The sequence below is a fragment of the Entamoeba histolytica genome, genomic scaffold (assembly GCF_000208925.1).
Source record: "Entamoeba histolytica HM-1:IMSS scf_1104750519073 genomic scaffold, whole genome shotgun sequence".
In the NCBI taxonomy this organism is placed as follows: domain Eukaryota; phylum Evosea; order Mastigamoebida; family Endamoebidae; genus Entamoeba; species Entamoeba histolytica.
In genome coordinates this window covers 76,298-95,846 of record NW_001914871.1, presented here as the reverse complement: position 1 = coordinate 95,846, position 19,549 = coordinate 76,298, and the positions used below count along the sequence as shown (strand labels likewise).

Here is a 19,549-nt window from a genome sequence, read left to right as displayed (position 1 = left end):
CTCTCACTAAATCAGAAAGAACTAAATATCCCTTTCCTCCATTGTCTAATTTGTCAAAAAGTTCTTTGACATGTGATAATCTATTTCCCATCTCTCACTGATATTTATAGTTCGACAAGAAAAAAAGATTTTTGAAAATTTGATTCAATCTTATTGGTGCTTTTTTAGAATTTCTAAAAATGAAAAAACTATTCTCAGAAAAACAAAAATCCATCGTTTCAAAAACAAAAATGAACAATGGAATTTTTATAGATTTTCGTTTTTTTGGGTTTTGAAACAATCATTTTCTCAGTGAAACATCTTGATAATTTAAGTTTTTATCAAATATGTCTCAACCATCCCATTCTATACCATCAAAACACTCTGTTCTTTCTAATGAAGATATAGAACATGATGATCATATAACTCATACATTTGAGCAATATGAATTTACTAAAACACAAAGTCCTTTACCACTTAATGGTGTAAGAAGAAGAACTGCACCACTTTCAGCTGACATGGGAGGAACAATGACAAAAATAGTCTTTTGGATTCCAGGGGATACTGATATTGATCTTCCAAAATATGTTGAACCAGAAGAATCAGTAATGTCAGGGTTTGATTTATACCCCGACCCAGTGTTAAAAGTCACTAGTTTGTTTTGTTATAATTCATTATACTCTATAAATTAAAGGAGTTATTTTAAATGAATAACAATAATAAGTTTAAGTGAATTCAAAAGGGGAAAATGAGCTTTGTTTTATGAAATTTCCAACATCACAAATTCCAGAATTTATTCATTATGCAAAAACATCTAAATTAAAAGAAATTTATGGGATTGGTAATCTTCAGATTTTAAATGTGACAGGAGGTGGTGCTTATAAATTTGCTAATTTGTTAAAAGATGAAATGGATCTTGAAGTACGTCAACAAGATGAAATGAGATGTCTTGTTCTTGGAGTGAATTTTTTGTTATTATGTTGTCAAGAGAAATTATGTTTTAGATTTGTTAATAAAACAAAATTATATCGGGAAGTAACTCCTGAGATTTTCCCATATTTACTTGTTAATGTTGGAAGTGGAGTATCTATTCTCAAAGTTTGTTAATCTCATCATTTCAATTACAAAGTTAAATTCAATATTATGTATTTAAGAAGATGTTCAGAAGAAATGGTTGTTTATTTATTTAGGTTACTGCACCAGAGAAATATGAACGTGTTTCAGGGTCATTAATTGGAGGTGGAACATTTTGGGGTTTATGTTGTTTGTTAACCAATTATAAGTCATTTGATGAAATGTTACAAGCTGCACAATATGGACAACATCAAAATGTTGATTTATATGTTAAAGATATTTATGGGAGATGTTATGATAGTGTTGGACTTGCTGCTGATATGATGGCATCTTCTTTTGGTAAAATTCAAAAAGTACCATGTGGAGAGGCAAAAAACCATTACAGTGAGGCTGATATTGCACAAGGTCTAATGATGATGGTATGTGGAAGTATTGCACATCTTGGATTTGAATTAACTAAACTTCATCATATTAATCGTATTTTTTATACAGGAGGATTTGTTGCTCATAACCCAGTTGTTTGGGAAGCAATAACTACAATGTTAACAACATGGTCTTCAGGTTCAGTTGATGCTAACTTTCTTGAATATGATGGATATTTTGGCTCTATTGGTGCACTTCTATTATCTGAGTATGAAGAAGAACTAATGTAATAGAATGATATACTTTGATATTATAATTTTCTATTCTTTTTTTTTATCTATTTGAACCAAATAATTTGCTTTTTTTGAATAAATCATCTGTTAATTCCATAAGAAAAATGAGTGATGGAATTAATCCACCAGAAATTGATAAATTATTAACTCAAATCACTACATACAAAAATCCTTTTAATGTTATTGGTGTTTTACCTGAAGATGATAATGATACTATTCATAAGAAATATCGTAAAATATCATTAAAATGTCATCCAGACAGATGTCATCATCCTTTATCAAACGCAGCTATTTCTTGTTTGTCTAAAGCAATTAAAGCAATAGAAGATGAAGACCAAAGAAAGAAATACACAGATTTAATGGAACAAGCTAGAATTCAGCTAATGACGGAATTAAAAAACAAAGGAGAATTATCAAAAATAAATACAAATTCTGATGAATATAGACAATTATTATGTGAACGTTGTGAAAAAATAATGGCAGAAACTGAAATAAAGTTAGAAAAGGCAGAAAAGATTAGACAAGCTAATTTAAAGAGAGAAAAAGAAGAATTACAACATCAAGAAGAAATTCAAAAATTACAAAAGCAACAAGAAGAAGATTGGGAAAATTCTAGACAACAAAGATTTAATAATTGGAGGTCTTTTATGTCTAAAAAGAATAAAACATTAAATAGTAATGAGCACAAACCAATAAAACCACCTAAGGCTACATTAATGAATTAAATTATCGTCTTTAATCTATGTTATGAATTTGTATTTGGTTAATTATTCAAATGAGTCAAAGTCATCATCATTACTTCCTTCTTCAAATTCATCTTTCATTTCTAATTTCATTTGACTAATCATTAATTTAAGGTTATTCATAGAATCCATAATTGATAATTTTTCTGAAGAAGGTTTCAAAACATTTACAATAGCAGGGATTTCTTTATCAATATCTATATCATTTGATGGAATTAATTCTTTAAATTCTGTTGTTGGGATTATTTCAACATCATTTTTTATTTCTTGTTTAATTGGTACAACCTTATGTATTTGCTTTTGTGAATCAGATGACATTTTCATTTTTGCCCGTTCTCTCTTTGCCTTTTCATTTGTTGTCATAATTTTAATCTTTGTTTGTCTTCTTGGTTGGGGTTTTACTTTTTTCTTATTTTGTTTTTGTTTCTTCTCAACAACAACAGGTATTGTACAATCTTTTTTTTCTGATTCAATAATTTCTACATTTTGGTTATTTATTTCTTGTTTACTTGTGTCATTTTCTTGACTGTTTTTCTCAAGAGAAAAACTTTGAGATTCTAATAACTTTTTATTATTATTTCGTTCATCATCAAGTTGTTGTTTGATTTCTTTATTTTCATGTTCTAAGAATTTTAATTTCTCTTCGTATGATTGTACCATTTCAGAAATACTTTCTTCAATTTGTTCTATCACTTGAGAAGATATTTCAAGAAATTCCTTTTGGGATTGATTGATTTGTTTTAACTTATTTATTGCTAGTTGGGTTTGTGTTGATGTTATTCCCATTTCATTTTTAAGTTCAAAACATCCACTTTTTATCGAGAAGAAAAGACAAACATTTGAGGATTTTATTTAAAGAAAAATAGTCATTATAATTAAAGTGGGTGTCAGAAACAAAGAAAAAAGTGTTTATGTCTTGTGAAGTTGTAGAACACCCATTGGCTTTTTGTTGGACTTTTTGGGTTGATAATTTTAATGATAAAAATGGTACATTTGAAGAATATATTGACAACTTAAAGGAGATAGTTTCATGTAATTCTATTGAAAGTTTCTGGAAGGCTTTTGGTTGTCTTCCTTCACTTGAACTACTTCAAGATCAAAAAGTTTCAATTCATTTCATGAAAGATGGGATTAAACCATGTTGGGAAGACAAAGAAAACGAAAATGGTTCAACAATTACAATTAAATGTGAAAAGGAGGCAACAAGTCGAATTTGGAAAGAGTTTTTGATTGATATAATTTCAAATCAAGAAAAACAGTTGTTAGACTATGGAATTGTGAATGGGATTTCAGTTTCAATAAAGAAATCAAATAATTTGATTGTTGTCTGGACAAAAACAACATCAATAATTATTCAAAACCAAATTATCAACTATCTCATAACTCGTTTTCCCGAATTAAAAGAAGAAGATGTGTTTTTTAAAGAGAATAAACAACATTCCTCTTTTGCCTCTAATAAGTAATGAAAATTATAACACAATAATATTCAGTTAAATTTTAACTAATTTTATTTTCTTTTCTGTTTTAAATTTAAATTCATTTGTAAAATAAATCACTGATTTTTTTGTGATAATAGCTATGAACTTTTCTTTTTCATTAACAACACTACAACATGGTAAATATGATTTATCTAATTCAAATGAATCTATTGCTTTAATTGTTCTTGATTTTGTATCTTCAAATGCCATAATTTTAGTACTTACATTATTTGAAACACAGACAATATAATATTTTGATGTCTTTTCAATAAAAATACAATCATCATAATTAGTATCAAATTTTAAAGTTATTTGGTTATTTGTTTTCATTACAAAACTATGAATAATTCCTATCTCTCCAAGTCCAATAAATGCGGTATTGTCTTTCATAATTCTAATAAATTTAATAGTATTTTGGCAAATACTAAAAGGGAAATTTGAGATACTACCCGTTGATATAAAATTAATTGTATTACCATGAAGTGTAGAAGCAATAAATTGTCCATTAGGAAATCCAATCTCAACAAATGATGGATCTTCTATAGACTTATTCCATTTAATAGAAAAGTCATTAACTGAAAGTATTATTAGATCAGTTTCAAGAAGTACATAAAGTTCATCTTGATAGACTTGAATCCATTTTATTTCTTGTTTAAAATTAAGTCTTTTTAAATGAGAATTAATGTCATCTTTATAAATAATTGCATGATTATTATTAGCTGTTCTTTCTTTTATATCAAATTTATGAATATAAACTGTGCATGGGGAAGTTTCTTTTGAAGCAAAACAACAATATCCAATAGTTGTTTCATTAATTAAGCATACTGATTTGATATATGGAATTTTAACATATATTTGTTTGATAATACAAATATAATTTTCATCAAAATATTCTATCCTAACACCTTCTTCATCACAAAATACAATACCATATTGATTTATATCTATTTTCTTATTATTTTGAGTCATTTCTATTTTTCTTTTTCATCTTTTTAAGTTCTAGTTTTCGTTTTGATATTTCAAACTTTTCAATTCTTAAAAATTATTTTTGAAAAAAAAGAACTTCAAATAGTAAAGGACAAATCAAAAAATGAATTTCATTGTCTCTTTATTTTTCTTCATTGCATTTTCATTTGCTTATGAGACAAAACCAGTTCTTCTTATTTTACAATTTCAAAAACAAGCAGATTCATTTTCTCAATTAATTTCTATGCTAAAGAGTTTGTAGTAATTTATCAACTCAATTAACATTTAATATGATTACCCACAATTTAGACGAAGGAAAATTAGTTGAAACAGTTGATATGGATACTCCTATTGTATTTGAATCATATGGTGAATTTAATTATGAAGCTGTTTATATATTAGCTCCAAAATATAATTTTGCATATATCAAAAAGCAAACATTGAAATCATTCATTGCACAAGGAGGTAATGTATTTATGGCATATTCTCCTGTTTATACCAAAGAAACTAAATCATTCCTTGAATTATTTAAAGTAAAATTATCACCATCAACTGATATTATTGAAAAGGATATACAAACTCTTTCTAATTCTCTTTTCCCAACAACTACTGTTTATTATCGTGGAATTAGTTTTACATTACCTGATTCAAATGCATTTGTACCATTATTAAAGTCAACACCAAATAAGATTCTTTCTTTTACATTTCAAAGTTTGACAAATGGAAGACTAGCAATACTTGGAAGTATTGATATGTTAAATAATACTTATTTTGAGAAAAATAAACAATTTATTCAACCCCTTCTTCAATGGTCAATGAAAACACATGGTAAATTAGAACTTAAAAATATTCAAATTATTAAAATTGATGGTGTACCTGATATTGAAAATGAAGGTATGTTTTTCACTAATGACACCGTTACTGTTTCATTTGATATTGAACAAACAATGAATGGAATTGTTAGTGGATATATTGCAGACGATGTTCAGGTTGAATATCGATATGTCACTCCTGTTATTTTAGATTTTGCACAAAATTTAAAGAATGGTTCATATTCATTCACTACTGTTCTTCCAGATCAATTTGGTGTTTATACAATTAAAATCAATTATACGTTTGTTATTTTTTTTTTTATTCTGCTATTCTCTTTATTCATTTATTTTAGACGTCCTTTACTTTCTTCTCTTCATTTTGAAAAGGTTACACCAATTAGACCATGGAGACATGACCATGTTGCTCGTTTCCAACAACAATGTTATCCATTTTATCTTGCTTTCTTTGGCATGTTAATTTCCACAATACTCTTTGTTTTCTTCTATTTGAATTACAAAGAACCACCTAAAAATACCAAGACTGATTAATACTAAAAAACTTCTTCTTTCTTGTCATTATACTTCTATTTGGTTTATCTTTTCTTATAAAAATAGTATTATTTGAACTTTTAGTTTCTATTTAACTTTTTCTATCGTATCTTCTCACTTTTTTTTTCTCAATCATACAAACAGTATAATCCACATGATAATTTCTTCTTTTGTTTCAGTTGGATAGTATCTAATTATGGAAAGTTACTTCATTTTAATAATTCATAGTATCTTCAATGTATAATGATTTAGAAATGTCTGTGGTTAAATGAATATATAAAAAATATCTTTTTAATTGTAAAATTAATTAAAGAACATATTACCAATACCACAATATTCTTTGATTGAGAATTATTATACTATACTAATAAAGACATGACAATTAATGGCTAGTATGTATTTCTTTGATTGGATGTTAAATTATCAACAGTTTTTCATGTTGATTCTGGTTCATTCAATAATACAAATAACGAAATAATACTATACACAAATCACATTTTTAATAATCACTCTATCTTAACAACTTACTTTTTAAAATAAGAAACAGTCAATAATAATCATTTAAATATAGTGATGAATATAATATTGAAATAGACTTATTAATTAAACATTGATAACTGTAGAAATATTCATATCTGTTTATTTCTTCATAAGTAATTATTATTCATTTGGTATAGACTATTTTGCAGTACTTATGGATTAACCAGTAATTTATTTAAGTATGTTACTGTCATTTTATTAAAACACAATAAAATTTCATAAAATATATTTGTCAAATAAAAGAAAAAAAGAATAAGATAAAAAGTAGTTAATTAAATGATAATAAAATTATTTTCTACTGTCTTTTGCTCACCAGAGTCTAACCTCATCAATGAGCTTAAGAAAGAATGTTAAATAATTAATTACTTATTCTTTAGATTTTTATTGTCGAGAAATAACAATTTTGTTTTGTCATTCCTTTATTTCTTTTGGTTCAATGCCTTTTCAAGCACCAACAACTTAGTTATTCTTCATATAAATTATTATCTCATTTTTATTTGAATTTTATTGTGTGTTAAACCTACCCTTTCTTTATTTTCTTATTTTATGATAAAAGAATATATTCTTACCATATATTACTATGATTATTTTCTTTTAGTCTCAAGAACAATATGAAATTCCTTTTTCTTTGAGAACTCCAACAATTCATCATCATGTATACTTGTATTTTAACAATTAAATAACACCATTATCTTAATAAATACTCATTCTTTAGTATAATAAATAATATTCCATTATTGTTAATATTAAACACTGTTATTCTTTGTTATATTATATAACACGTTTTCTCTAATCAGTAACAACATCATAATCAAAAGATAATTGATGATTTATGATTTGATTCATTATAATGTTTGTGTGGTGTTTTTGGTGTTCCACCTTTGAGCCTAAAAGAAAAAATGCATTTAACAATAACACTTACTAAATTTTTTTCTTGGCTTTTAATAAATTTAAAACATTTGAGATTTTTTGTTAAAAAGGGATGAGGGAGATAACAAAAAAAACGGAGAGATATTGAGAATAAATTCCTCATATGAAATTCTACATGATTCTATTACTTTCTTTTTTCTATAAAAAGACAGTCTTGACTTTTTCAAGCACACAGCAGACCAAATTTCAAATTTATCGACATCAACTTCTGATGTTTCAAATTAATTCTCAAGAAAAGAAGTTCTATGTTATTCTATTTTTACTTCTTTCTTCTTAACCCTCTGGTATTTTTAAACGAACTAGTCATATCTTTAAAATTATATGATGATTATTCTTATTGTTTCATTACTTAGTGCTGTAGCTTATTCTTCTAGTTCTGATGCTTCATGTCCTTCAGCCTACTGTTCTTCATGTAATAGTCAAGGATGTACTGAATGTATTGATAATTATGTTTTAATTGAAGGACAATGTGTATATGCTAGAACTGCCATTAGCCATTGTTATAAAGCCAAAAACAATAAATGTGAAAAATGCTTTGATGGATATTATCTCAAAAATCAACAATGTATTGCTAAAGATAAAAATTGTGATGAATATAAAAATGGAATTTGTGAAGAATGTGAAGATGGATATACTCTTGTTAATGGCGTATGTACTGCTTGTTCAATTAAGGGATGTGAAAAGTGTACACGTGGAGTTGACACATGTGATGAGTGCGAAGATGGTTATAAATGGAATGGAAATGCTTGTACTCAACCAGTTCCAAATTGTGATGATTTCGATGATGGAGAATGTACTGAATGTATTGACGGATATATGCTTAATGGACAAACTTGTGAAAAAATTCCTATAAATAATTGTAGAAAGTATAAAAACGGAGTTTGTGTTAAATGCTTTGGACCTTATAAGCCAGTTAATGGAACTTGTACTGAAGCCGTTGCTCAAGTAATTGAACACTGCATTGAATATGATGATGATGAATTTGAATGTGAAGAATGTGAAACTGGATATACAGTTGATAAGTCTGAAACTAAATGTATTCAATGTGATCCATCTTGTAAGACTTGTGAAGATTATGCAACTAAATGTGAGACATGTAATGAAGGTTATTATATACAAGATAATTCATGTGTTAGATGTAATATTCAATCTGATGTTTGTGGAGATTATAAAAATGAAGACCAATGCTATTCTTGTAATAATAAATGTAATTGGTATAATGGTGCTTGTGTTGAATCTCATTGTACTAAAATGGATGAAGATGAATGTCAACAATGTGAAGATGGGTATTATTTAGAAAAAGATAGAAAGATATGCATTAAAGGGGATGGATGTTTAGAAAAGAAAGGAGATAAATGTGTTAAATGTTCAGAAGATTTCTTTATAACTTCAGACTTCAAATGTTTAAGATGTAATGATGTTTGTAAAACATGTTCAAATAGTGCATCAAGTTGTCACTCATGTTTTGATAAAAGTTCGGGTATAAGTAAAGTGACATGCACTAAATGTTTTGATCCTCATTGTTTAGAGTGTGATGAAAACCCAGTGATTTGTACAAAATGTACTGGTAATTACACTGTTAATGAAATTGGACAATGCCAAATGGGTTGTTTCAAAGAAGATGTAGAGAATAAATGTACAATGTGTTCAGATAGACAAAATGAAATGAATATTTATTATCCTCCAACTGATGAAGGAATTTGTATGAGTTATTCTAAAATGCCAAATACTCCATCATCAACTGAAGATTCTTCAATTTCCATTTTCTTTACATTTATTGGAGTTATAGTCTTCTTATTATTCTAAGAAATAATCAACGAAAATTAAATGATTAATTTCTTTTTTTTTAAGTTATTAATTCTAAATATTCTTTTTATACTTCTTTATGATATTTTACACAAAAAACGTTTATTGAATTTATAATAAAAGTATTGATTTTTTTCTTCATAGATTCTCATTGAATAACTCTTTAAATGAAAAGATAAATTTCATATGATTCAATCATTCAAAGAAACGAATATTACAAAATAACTCTAAAAAAACAAAAATAAATAAAACCAAAAAAACAAGTTGAACACAACCAGATTAAACTTGAGATCCTGAAGTACTTCCTTTACCAGATGCTCTCTTAACAGCCGATTGTCCTTCAGAAACTGCATGTTTATTCAAATCACCTTTAAGAATAAGTTTAGTGGCTGTTTCAATTTCTTTGACAGTGATGGTGGTTTTATTGTAATTTCTTGCAAGAGATGAAGCTTCAGTAGCAATTCTTTCAAAAATATCACGAACAAATGAATCCATAATAGAAATAGATGGAAGTGTAATTCCAATATCTTGGAAAACTGATTTCAAAACTCTTGAAATGTACAAGGCATATGACTCAAAATTCTTCTTGAGCATAGTTTTCTTTTCTTCATCTCCAGCTTTTTTTGGCTTGGTAGCGTCTTTAGTAGCAACAGATTTCTTTTGACTGGCTTTGTCTGACATGAATTTAAAAATTCAATTTGATGTTTTTAAGTTCTCTTTATTCTTTTAAATCTTCTCTTTTTGTCTTTTTATCTGTTTCAAATTCGTGAACCCTAGTTGGCGATTTGGGAAAATTGAAAACCCTATTTTTTTATAGTTCCTTTTTTAATATTTTTCTGTTTCTTTTATCATAAATATTATTTTTCACTTTTTCATGATTTCCATCAAACCCTAATTATTTTTTTATCTTTTCATCTTTTTTTTGGAAAAACACAAAAAAAGAAAAATAAAATAAAAAACGTTTTTTTAAAACAAAAAAAAAAGTAATACTCTGAATCTCAGAAAAAAACTTCATGAAATTTTCAGTTTACAATAAAATATTACTAAAAATCAAGTAATAATTTTTTCTCTATAAAAAATGGTTTAATAAGAAAAACTATATTTATAGTAAAAAAATAATTAAAAATAATAAGAAGAAAGATATAAAAATAACTTAATGAGAACTTGTAAATTTTCATAATTTCTAAAAGAAAATGAGAAGTCTTTTATTACTTTGTTTATTTGTTTTTATGATTAATGCTCAGTTTACTACTCAAGAAACCGTTCAAGAACCAGCTCAACCAGTAGTTCAATCAAGACATACCCATATGGCTTCTGTAAAAAAACTTGGTAGAGTAGACGCTTCAATTTTAAGAAAAGAAGAAAGAACTCTTCATAAAGTTCATAAATATCATTTAAAAATCAATGCTAAGCTTGATAAGACTATTGCTGTTATTAACAGAGCAAGAAATGTCATAAGGAAGAAAGGTGAAGGATTAGCAAATAGATTAGCTAAATATGGAACAAGAAAACTTGGACATTTAATGGAATATTATAATATGGCTGATGATGATCTTAAACAACAAATTAAACCAATTATTGATGGAATGGTTAATACCATTAGACAAAAAGAACAAACTATTCGTAGTGGTATTAAAAAGTTAGTTACTAATTTCTATGGTGTTCTTAATAGAACTCTTAAACAATTAGCTTATGCTAAACAAATTGGTGATGCTAATAATAATGCAGCTAAACTTGGTATTCATGCTATTGGTGACAATATTTCTAACGGACTTAAAACAACACAAAATACATTGAAAATTAACACTCATAATTTAAGAAAAGTTAAACGTATTTCAAAAGGTGCTGAAAAACAAATTGCTCATGAATATCATAAAGCTGAAAGAAAAGAAATTGCTATTCTTAAAACTGCTAGAGCACTTCTTAAACAAATGAGAAGAAAAGGAAAACATGTTTTCTCTAAATTAAGACATCAAGCAAAAGCAGAGTACAGAGCCCTTTATAGACAATGTACTAAGAAGATTATTAAGGTTTTATTAAACCAAAATAGTGGTATTGAAGATTATGAGTACTAATCAAAATATCCTAATTTTAATTTGTGGCTTCTTCTTTTGTTAGTAAAATTGGTTTTCATTTTTTATTATTATTTTGATATTATTTCTTATTAATTAACCAGAAATTTTCTTCTTAATAATTCAATTAATTGTTGTTCTAAACATCTTTTCCTAACTCAACTTTCTTCTTCAATGTATGGATAGACTCAAATACTATAGCATCAAATAATTGGAATGTTGTAAATATTCCACCTACAATAGAACAAATACCAATTAAGAAATGAAGAAAGCCATGATTTGATTCTGTTACCTCTAATACCATTGGTGAAACATCATAATAAATAAATACTCCAGGTTGTCCTTCTCCTTCTCCACTTCTGATATTTTCTTGAATTGAATAATCATAAAAAGTTGATGTTCCATTGATGAAGTTATTTTTAATAGGAATAATAGTTAAATAATATTGGAACATACTATTCATTTGAGTATCTTTCTTTTCAGTTGTAAATTTCTTACTATTTTCACCAAATGAAAGTTCATTCCATTTATGAGAAAGATCGATTTGTGTTTTCCCAGTCCATTCAAGGTTATGAGAGTGTCTACCCCATAATTGTTCAGAACTTCCAGGTGCAATATGGAAATTTCCTCCAATCTTATTTAGCAAGAAATCCCCAATTAATCTACAACCTTCGTCTTTTGTCAACTTTGCCATCTGTATTTTTTCATGGTTTTGGCATTGTGAAACTATATTCAAATCTAAACGCCATCCTCTCTTTTTGTATGCCTCTTTAACGTCATCACAAGTAAAACAGCATTTTTTCTCTGGTGTTTCAGCTCCATAACATGAACGACATTCTTTTGGGTCAGGGGTTTCAATTGATAATTTACTTTGAATTGCTTTCATTTCGTTTTCAGTTACCAATGATCCGTCATGATGAATACGTATTTTTGTAACATTTTGTTCAATACCAATCATTGACTCTCCTGATTTTGTAAGAATGTCAACTGATGTAATTGGACAAGACGAATAAGGAAAAGTTATATCAAAATGGACAGGTATTTTAGATGAACGTTCTCTATCAACAAGTAATTGAGGAACTACTTCTCTTTGAAGATAAAAAGCAAATTCTGCAATTGATAATACTATAATTATAACCACACAAATAATAGTTAAGAATCCTCCAAAACAATGACGGGTTCTCAAATCTTCAGGTACTTTACCATAGGTGTCAAATCTTTTCATTATAGAATTTCACTTTTTGGTATAAATTTTTAGATTTTGATTTTTTCTTTTTATTAACTGTTAATAAAAAATTAAAAAAAAATCATGAATGGATTAGATTAAATCATGCAAACAGATGATGTCCTCCAAATGGTAATGAAGAAGTTATTAGAACTAACCCTCAAAGTTAAAAGTCTTACTGAAAAAGTAGGAGTGCTTGAAAATACCGTCTTAGAAATGAAAAAAACTCAAATTACAACTGAACTTGAGAATCGAGCACAACGATTACTTTCAGCAAGTGCTGAACAATGTAAAAAACTTGAACATGTCCTTAGCCAAGCACAGAATGAAGTAACAAATAGTATAGAAGAAACAGTACAAGTGTGTAATGATAAATTAATTGAAGGCATAGAAGCTACATCAACAAGACTAACATATACAAAGAGAGATATGGTTACTACAAGATTAAAAACTGAAGAGTTAGAGAAGGCAAGTTTTAAAATTAGTAGATTGTTAAGAATGAATGATTTAGCACAAATTTCTACAAAAGGAAGTATTCCTAAACGAGTTAATGTTACTACAGCAATTTATGAAGATAAAATATATAAATTATCACCAGTATGGCTAGCAACTATTTCATCAAACAGTATCACAGGAAGAAAATGTGTCAGTTTATATACAGAAGACAAAAAACAAGCAGTTCATATTTATTATTCAGATGAAAAATATTTCTATTTCTTTAATGAAAATGAATTTAAATATGACTTAAAAGAAGATTCAATCACACAACTTAAAATGGAACTTCATTTAGAATGGAAACGTCTTGCATGTGAAGTTGTGAATATCCCAACAGGAAGTTTTTTCAGTAAATCTCGAAATGGTAAAAGTGCTGTATTTTATGTCCGTGAGTCAATGATTTGTGTTAGACTTGACTCAGGAGATGTTATTGTATTAGATGCTAATAGCAACTCAATTTATGTTAATACACGGAAATTAATATTATAATAAATTATTTAACATTTTGTTTGTTTATGGTTTTAAAAAGAATAAAATCTAAAGAGTTTTTGTTTCTTCATTTTTATTTTTAAAAAACAGTTATTGAAATCAAAAGATGAAATTAAAGTGGAAGAAGGTAATGAAATGTATCTTGAAACTATAGAAGAAGAAACAGCAAATAATACTAATACAACTGAATAAAAAAATGAATGATTAAATCAATGTCATTATTTTTATGCTTTGATTTAAGTATAATTGAAATTAAATGATGTTTTTTTTGATTATTTCTTTTGATTCAAATTGTTTAAATTATCTTTTAAGTACATCAACAATCTTAATCAACAATTTCTTGTTTAAATCAACAAGTATTATCACATTAACAAAGAATGGATTGAACGTTTATTAAAAATATTATTACCATATTATCAGTGAAACACATTGACTATAACTTAAATGAAAAAAATGAAATTAATGTGGGGAGATGAAGAAGTTTTATAAAGAAAGAAATGATGAATAATTAATGGAATAATCATAATAATAAAATAAATAATTGGAAACATCAAATCAACAGTAAAGTACCAACAAAATATATTAAATGAAAGAAGGGAATGATGAATTAAATAGACAAGAAATAAAAGAACTAATATCTTTATTGAATGTATCTTCTCCAGTGAATCAACAAATAATTTTAATACTTAATTTAATTGTAATTTGATAAGTAATCAAATTGAATGGATCTTTTTGAATAAGAAATAAATAATATGAAAAATGAATAACAACACAAACATGAAACAAAATGGAATTGAAAAAATCAAGTGTTCAAGTATTTTATCATTTGATTGATTTATGCAATTGTACAAATACAACAAATAGAAATTACAAATGAGTAATACAAATAAGAAGAAAGAAAAAAACAGAAGAAGTATAGAAATAACAGATAATTAAATAATATAGAAAGTTAAATATAGAAGTAAATACACAAAGAATAAATAGTAGTAAATAAAATGATAAACAAAATAAGAAATGAATAAAGAGTGAAAAAAGAAGATAATCAAGAGATTAAAATTAAAATCAATTAATTAAAAAGCAATTAATTAAGTATTAATAGAAATAGTTTTTATTCTTCCTGGATCAGGGGAGACTAATCCCATCCATTCGTCTTCGTCTTCTTCTTCAAGCAGCTCTACGGAGTATGTTTGGTTGTGATAGAAGTAATATTCCATGACATCCATCATGTTTTTTATTACAAGGTTTTTAATTTCTTTCTTGATGTCAATCTCAATTCTTATTTCTTTAATTAATTTAACACTTGAGTTATTTATTAATCCATTTATTGAAATTACTACTGGAATTATTCTGACATCTTTTAATTTTTCTATTTTCATTAGAATATTCTTTAATTCTTTATACTTATTTCTTTTCTTCAAATACACTCCATTAATATTGTCATCAGCAACATTAGTCATATCAAATAATAAACCAGTTTTATTCTTTTTATTTAATACGTATATATCTGGTATTTTGTGATATTGTCATTCACTTTTAGGCATTATTTGTTTATTCAATATCATTGTGATGTCTTTATATTGGAACACTGTTTCATATGGGGGTTTTTATAATGATTATTTCCTGTATATTTTCTTATTAATCAATATTATAATGCATATATTGTCATGTTTTTCTATTTGTGATTTATTATGACTAATACAAGATAGTAGAATGTGTTGTACTGTTGTTATCTTGTCTTTACAAAGTGTTGAGTATTTCAATCTTTCATTTTTCATTATTTTTGATTTTCTATACACACAAAATATTGCACCATCTTGCATTTTAGTTAATTGGAGAAATGCATTTTTCTTAATATTGATGGATTATTCATCTATTTTTATAAAAATATTATTTCATTTACCCCCATGATAAAAATACTTCATATTTATGTTAAATTAATTTTTATAAGTATTTTTTTAGTTATTACTTAATTATATTTTCTATTTTGAAGAAAACTTTACTTACATAAATAATGTCAATAATATTTATATATTATTTATGAGTTAGAATAAATGGTTTAATACTTTGTATTATTTATTTAATAAATAAGGATAAATGAATTTTAATTTTGGATAAATGTTATGTTAAAAAGTTTGTTAGTTGAATTGTTTAATAATTCAGAAAATGTTTTTAAAGTAAAAAGTTTTTGTCTCACACAAGGGTATTGAACAAGTTATGGAAATTATTTATGAAAATATATCATGACAGTCATTCACTTTACTCAAGTTGAAGTGATTTTTAGTTGTATTTCAACAAAAATATTTTTCATAACATGAAGGATAATAAAATATTTAAAAAAGTCATTTTGAATGTTTTTTTTCATATAAAAGGAGTTAGTTAGTTATTTTTATTAAAATTAATTATTATCTTTAAATACGAACATTTTTCTCAATTTTATAGCTAAACTTGGGATAATATTTTCAATGAAACTAAGATGTTTTTATGGTTTATATTAAATTTTATACAAAAATAAAATATAATAAAAATGATGAATAAAACTCATGTAATAAGTTTTTATTATAAATAGGCATAATTACTAAAACGCTCATTCTTCTTAGGTTATTCTAGTATTTATTGATAATGACTTTTTGTATTTCATATACTTTAATTTATGATTTGGTTTTTATATTATTATGTTTTATATTTCATACCTTTTTGATAAATTTTAATAAATTTAGCTTAATTGACTTACTTATTTCGAACAACTATTGTTTTATAATGTTTAATATGTCTTTGTATTTATAATATAATAAAGTTTTTATACTGTTTGCTTTGAATTTTATTGTTCAAATGAATTAAAATAATATAACTAACTTCAAAATATTTTATTTCCGAGTGTTTTTTTAGTGTAAATAAAACAATACGCCAAAGCAATTTATAGATACTAAATGTTAATTCAAAATTGATGAGAAAAATTAGAAAAGATAGTCAAAACAGAATAAAAACTATTATTAAGGATAAAATAATAAAATCCTTTACTTTAATTTATGTTGATAAATACTTAAAAGTTAGTGACATAAAAAAATGGAACTAGTAAAAAATCAGATATATATACATTGAATGTTTGTTGTATATTCGCTTTAAAATGAGAAGAAAGAGACAGTTATATAGAACGATGAAATATACCGCTCTTTTGATAATGGAGAAAAGAAATAAAAAACCTTCTTACTCTATAAAGAAAGTGTGTTAATTTAAAAAACAGAATATGAGAAGATTTTAAAAGGTCTCATTATTATATATTCCTATTATATTTTCTTTGTACTGGTAGCTATGTATTTACATTTCTTCAAATATTTCTAATTTTATTATAAAGTTAATTTCCAAGATTTGTAATATTCTTCTTATGGAATATTGCTAGAATTTCTTGAGTACAAAATTAATTTTACTTTTTAATAAAGATAACAGAAAATAAGAAAAATTTAAAAAAAGAAAGAAAAATGTTTGGGTTAAAGTTCTTTATTAACAAACAACATTATTTAGTAGTTATTAAAAGAAAAGCTTTTACTTATTTTAAAAAACTTATTCTAAGAAAAAAATCTTAAAAAAATATGTTCTATACGCTTCTTGTCACTGCGTGCTTGTATACACTAGTTTATAGTGAGTGTGGAGCGTATTGTACGGATTGTAAAAATGGAACGTGTCGAGTTTGTAATGAACGTTTCCTTAATATTGAGGGGAAATGTATTTATTACAAATACGTAATACCAAATTGCCAGATTTATTCTGGAGAATGTGTATTATGTAACTATGGGTTTGTTCTCAATAATGGAAGTTGTATTGAAGTAAACCTTCCCAATTGTGTTGAATATGATCAAGCTGGTACATGTACTCAATGTGTTATTGGGTATTTCATTAACAATAAAGGATTTTGCCAGAGTTGTCCGGCAAACTGTATTGAATGTATGAACGATAAATGTTTAGTTTGTGCAGATAAGTATTACCTTGTTAATGAAACTTGCACTAAAGGTAACATTAAAAATTGCCTACGGTATAATAGCTTAGGTAATTGTGATACATGCTCTTTTGGATATGGCGTTAAGAATGGGATGTGTGAGTTTTGTAGAGTTAAAGACTGTCAAGACTGTAGTTTATACGATGATTGTTTACTTTGCAATGGAGGAAGTAAGCAATTATTTAATAACAGTTGTCAAAATTTTATACCCATAGAAAATTGCAAAAAATATGATATTGATTTTGCTAAGTGCTTAGAATGTGAAAAAGGGTATTATCTTGAACATTCACAATGTTTTTCCTGCCCATTACATTGTGCATATTGTAATTCTAACCATTGTAACCAATGTAATGATGGTTATTTTCATGATGGAAAAACATGCTCTCGTTGTTTTTTGAAGAACTGCGTAAAATGTTCTTCGTCTGATGCATGTGAAAAATGTAAAGATGGGTATTATATTTATAATAATACGTGCCGTAAAAAAATAGAGCACTGTAAAAAAGAGCATGGATTGAAATGTGTTGAGTGTAATGAAGGATTTTATTTAACTACTGACACTTGTATTAAGGGAGTTGCTCATTGTTTAATTCATAAAAGTCATGACCAATGTTTTCAATGTTCTCCAGGATATTTCTTAACGGAGAATTATTTATGTTCTCAATGTCATTCTTCATGTAAAACATGTGAAGGTTCAGCATCATTTTGTAGTTCTTGCTACAGTGGATTTATTGGAAAAGATTCCAAGTGTTTTACTTGTATGGACAAGTTTTGTAGTAAATGTACCATCGACAGAACTTATTGTGTAGAATGCGAGTCAGATGCTTATGAAAATCATAATGGTGTCTGCATGTCTTGTCAAAGAGACTGTATTCAGTGTGATGGGTATAGTCATTGTATTTATTGTTATAATGATAACCAAAATAAAACTAATTATTCTCAAGATGGAATTTGTCTTGTCCAAGAAAATGACAAGAAAGGTTATGATTGGAAACTCATATTAGTAGCATGTATTGGTATTATTGTTACATTCATGGTACTTATAGGTGCTTTTATATTCTTCAACAACAAATACCCAAATTGGATTGGTAATTGTTTAAGAAAAAATAATTTGAAATATAGTGCTTTACCATCCAAATGATAATAAAACAACTATTATTATTTTTCGTTCATATTTATTATTCGTTTTTTTTATTATTTGATTTAATAATTCAATCTTAGTTAAAGTTTTTATAACAAGTGATATTATTTGGTTTTTTCTTCCTATTATCTCTTTTTTTTCTTGGATTTTATTTGTCATTTATTAAATTGAGTTTTTTATACTAAATTTTTTAATACTAATACTAAGAATAATTGATGTTATAATTTTTATGTTATAAACTTTTACTAATATTAAATTTTGAATATCAAGCAAATTATAGTTAAATGTTATTCATTGATTAATGAATAAGATTTATTAATTCTTTTGATTGATGAAAACAATATAATTTTCAAAGGTTTTAAAACAATTCTAAATTAGGTTGTCATATCTTCAATGCTTTTAATATCATTCATTTCTCTTTACAAAATATTACATTCATTAAATAAAATACACCGAAGTATTTCCATATCCTTCTTTTTTAGTTATTTGTTATTCATTTATCAGTTGAATTATGAAAATCATTTAATTTTTCTTAGTATTGAATTAAAAACATTATTTTATTGAATGAAATTAAACAAAAATGAGATAGAATAAATAATTGTTGGT

At 25.9% G+C, this 19,549-nt stretch overlaps 12 protein-coding genes across 12 annotated transcripts, besides 1 other annotated feature; 8 read left to right on the top strand and 4 right to left on the bottom strand.

Annotated features, from left to right (window-relative positions):
• Positions 1–319: 319 nt before the first annotated feature.
• On the top strand, positions 320–1,706 carry EHI_183060 (pantothenate kinase 1, putative; the record flags this gene model as incomplete). The annotated part of the gene is made up of 3 exons (XM_001913425.1): positions 320–633; positions 710–1,077; positions 1,170–1,706. Exons 1-3 carry the CDS (start codon positions 327–329, stop codon positions 1,704–1,706), a joined length of 1,212 nt encoding a protein of 403 aa, XP_001913460.1. The 5' UTR covers positions 320–326.
• A 107-nt stretch (positions 1,707–1,813) lies between these two features.
• Positions 1,814–2,434, top strand: EHI_183050 (DnaJ domain containing protein; the record flags this gene model as incomplete). The annotated part of the gene is made up of 1 exon (XM_649877.1): positions 1,814–2,434. The coding sequence occupies one exon, from the start codon at positions 1,814–1,816 to the stop codon at positions 2,432–2,434; it is 621 nt and encodes a 206-aa protein (XP_654969.1).
• Positions 2,435–2,476: 42 nt separating this feature from the next.
• On the bottom strand, positions 2,477–3,238 carry EHI_183040 (uncharacterized protein; the record flags this gene model as incomplete). Its single annotated transcript, XM_001913424.1, has 1 exon — positions 2,477–3,238. The coding sequence occupies one exon, from the start codon at positions 3,236–3,238 to the stop codon at positions 2,477–2,479; it is 762 nt and encodes a 253-aa protein (XP_001913459.1).
• A 125-nt stretch (positions 3,239–3,363) lies between these two features.
• On the top strand, positions 3,364–3,915 carry EHI_183030 (translation initiation factor 4e, putative; the record flags this gene model as incomplete). The annotated part of the gene is made up of 1 exon (XM_649878.1): positions 3,364–3,915. One exon carries the CDS (start codon positions 3,364–3,366, stop codon positions 3,913–3,915), a length of 552 nt encoding a protein of 183 aa, XP_654970.1.
• Positions 3,916–3,942: 27 nt separating this feature from the next.
• On the bottom strand, positions 3,943–4,899 carry EHI_183020 (uncharacterized protein; the record flags this gene model as incomplete). The annotated part of the gene is made up of 1 exon (XM_649879.1): positions 3,943–4,899. One exon carries the CDS (start codon positions 4,897–4,899, stop codon positions 3,943–3,945), a length of 957 nt encoding a protein of 318 aa, XP_654971.1.
• A 121-nt stretch (positions 4,900–5,020) lies between these two features.
• EHI_183010 (dolichyl-diphosphooligosaccharide-protein glycotransferase, putative) lies at positions 5,021–6,257 on the top strand (the record flags this gene model as incomplete). The annotated part of the gene is made up of 3 exons (XM_648315.1): positions 5,021–5,150; positions 5,206–6,010; positions 6,062–6,257. The coding sequence occupies 3 exons, from the start codon at positions 5,021–5,023 to the stop codon at positions 6,255–6,257; spliced, it is 1,131 nt and encodes a 376-aa protein (XP_653407.1).
• Positions 6,258–8,048: 1,791 nt separating this feature from the next.
• On the top strand, positions 8,049–9,533 carry EHI_183000 (Gal/GalNAc lectin Igl2, putative; the record flags this gene model as incomplete). The annotated part of the gene is made up of 1 exon (XM_649881.2): positions 8,049–9,533. The coding sequence occupies one exon, from the start codon at positions 8,049–8,051 to the stop codon at positions 9,531–9,533; it is 1,485 nt and encodes a 494-aa protein (XP_654973.2).
• A 279-nt stretch (positions 9,534–9,812) lies between these two features.
• On the bottom strand, positions 9,813–10,214 carry EHI_182990 (histone H2B, putative; the record flags this gene model as incomplete). The annotated part of the gene is made up of 1 exon (XM_650074.1): positions 9,813–10,214. One exon carries the CDS (start codon positions 10,212–10,214, stop codon positions 9,813–9,815), a length of 402 nt encoding a protein of 133 aa, XP_655166.1.
• A 512-nt stretch (positions 10,215–10,726) lies between these two features.
• Positions 10,727–11,649, top strand: EHI_182980 (uncharacterized protein; the record flags this gene model as incomplete). The annotated part of the gene is made up of 1 exon (XM_001913423.1): positions 10,727–11,649. One exon carries the CDS (start codon positions 10,727–10,729, stop codon positions 11,606–11,608), a length of 882 nt encoding a protein of 293 aa, XP_001913458.1. The 3' UTR covers positions 11,609–11,649.
• Positions 11,650–11,744: 95 nt separating this feature from the next.
• On the bottom strand, positions 11,745–12,830 carry EHI_182970 (uncharacterized protein; the record flags this gene model as incomplete). Its single annotated transcript, XM_649884.1, has 1 exon — positions 11,745–12,830. One exon carries the CDS (start codon positions 12,828–12,830, stop codon positions 11,745–11,747), a length of 1,086 nt encoding a protein of 361 aa, XP_654976.1.
• Positions 12,831–12,935: 105 nt separating this feature from the next.
• On the top strand, positions 12,936–13,814 carry EHI_182960 (uncharacterized protein; the record flags this gene model as incomplete). The annotated part of the gene is made up of 1 exon (XM_650071.1): positions 12,936–13,814. The coding sequence occupies one exon, from the start codon at positions 12,936–12,938 to the stop codon at positions 13,812–13,814; it is 879 nt and encodes a 292-aa protein (XP_655163.1).
• A 1,071-nt stretch (positions 13,815–14,885) lies between these two features.
• Positions 14,886–15,684: a repeat region.
• Positions 15,685–17,401: 1,717 nt separating this feature from the next.
• On the top strand, positions 17,402–18,943 carry EHI_182950 (CXXC-rich protein; the record flags this gene model as incomplete). The annotated part of the gene is made up of 1 exon (XM_650069.1): positions 17,402–18,943. The coding sequence occupies one exon, from the start codon at positions 17,402–17,404 to the stop codon at positions 18,941–18,943; it is 1,542 nt and encodes a 513-aa protein (XP_655161.1).
• Between the last annotated feature and the right edge of the window lie 606 nt (positions 18,944–19,549).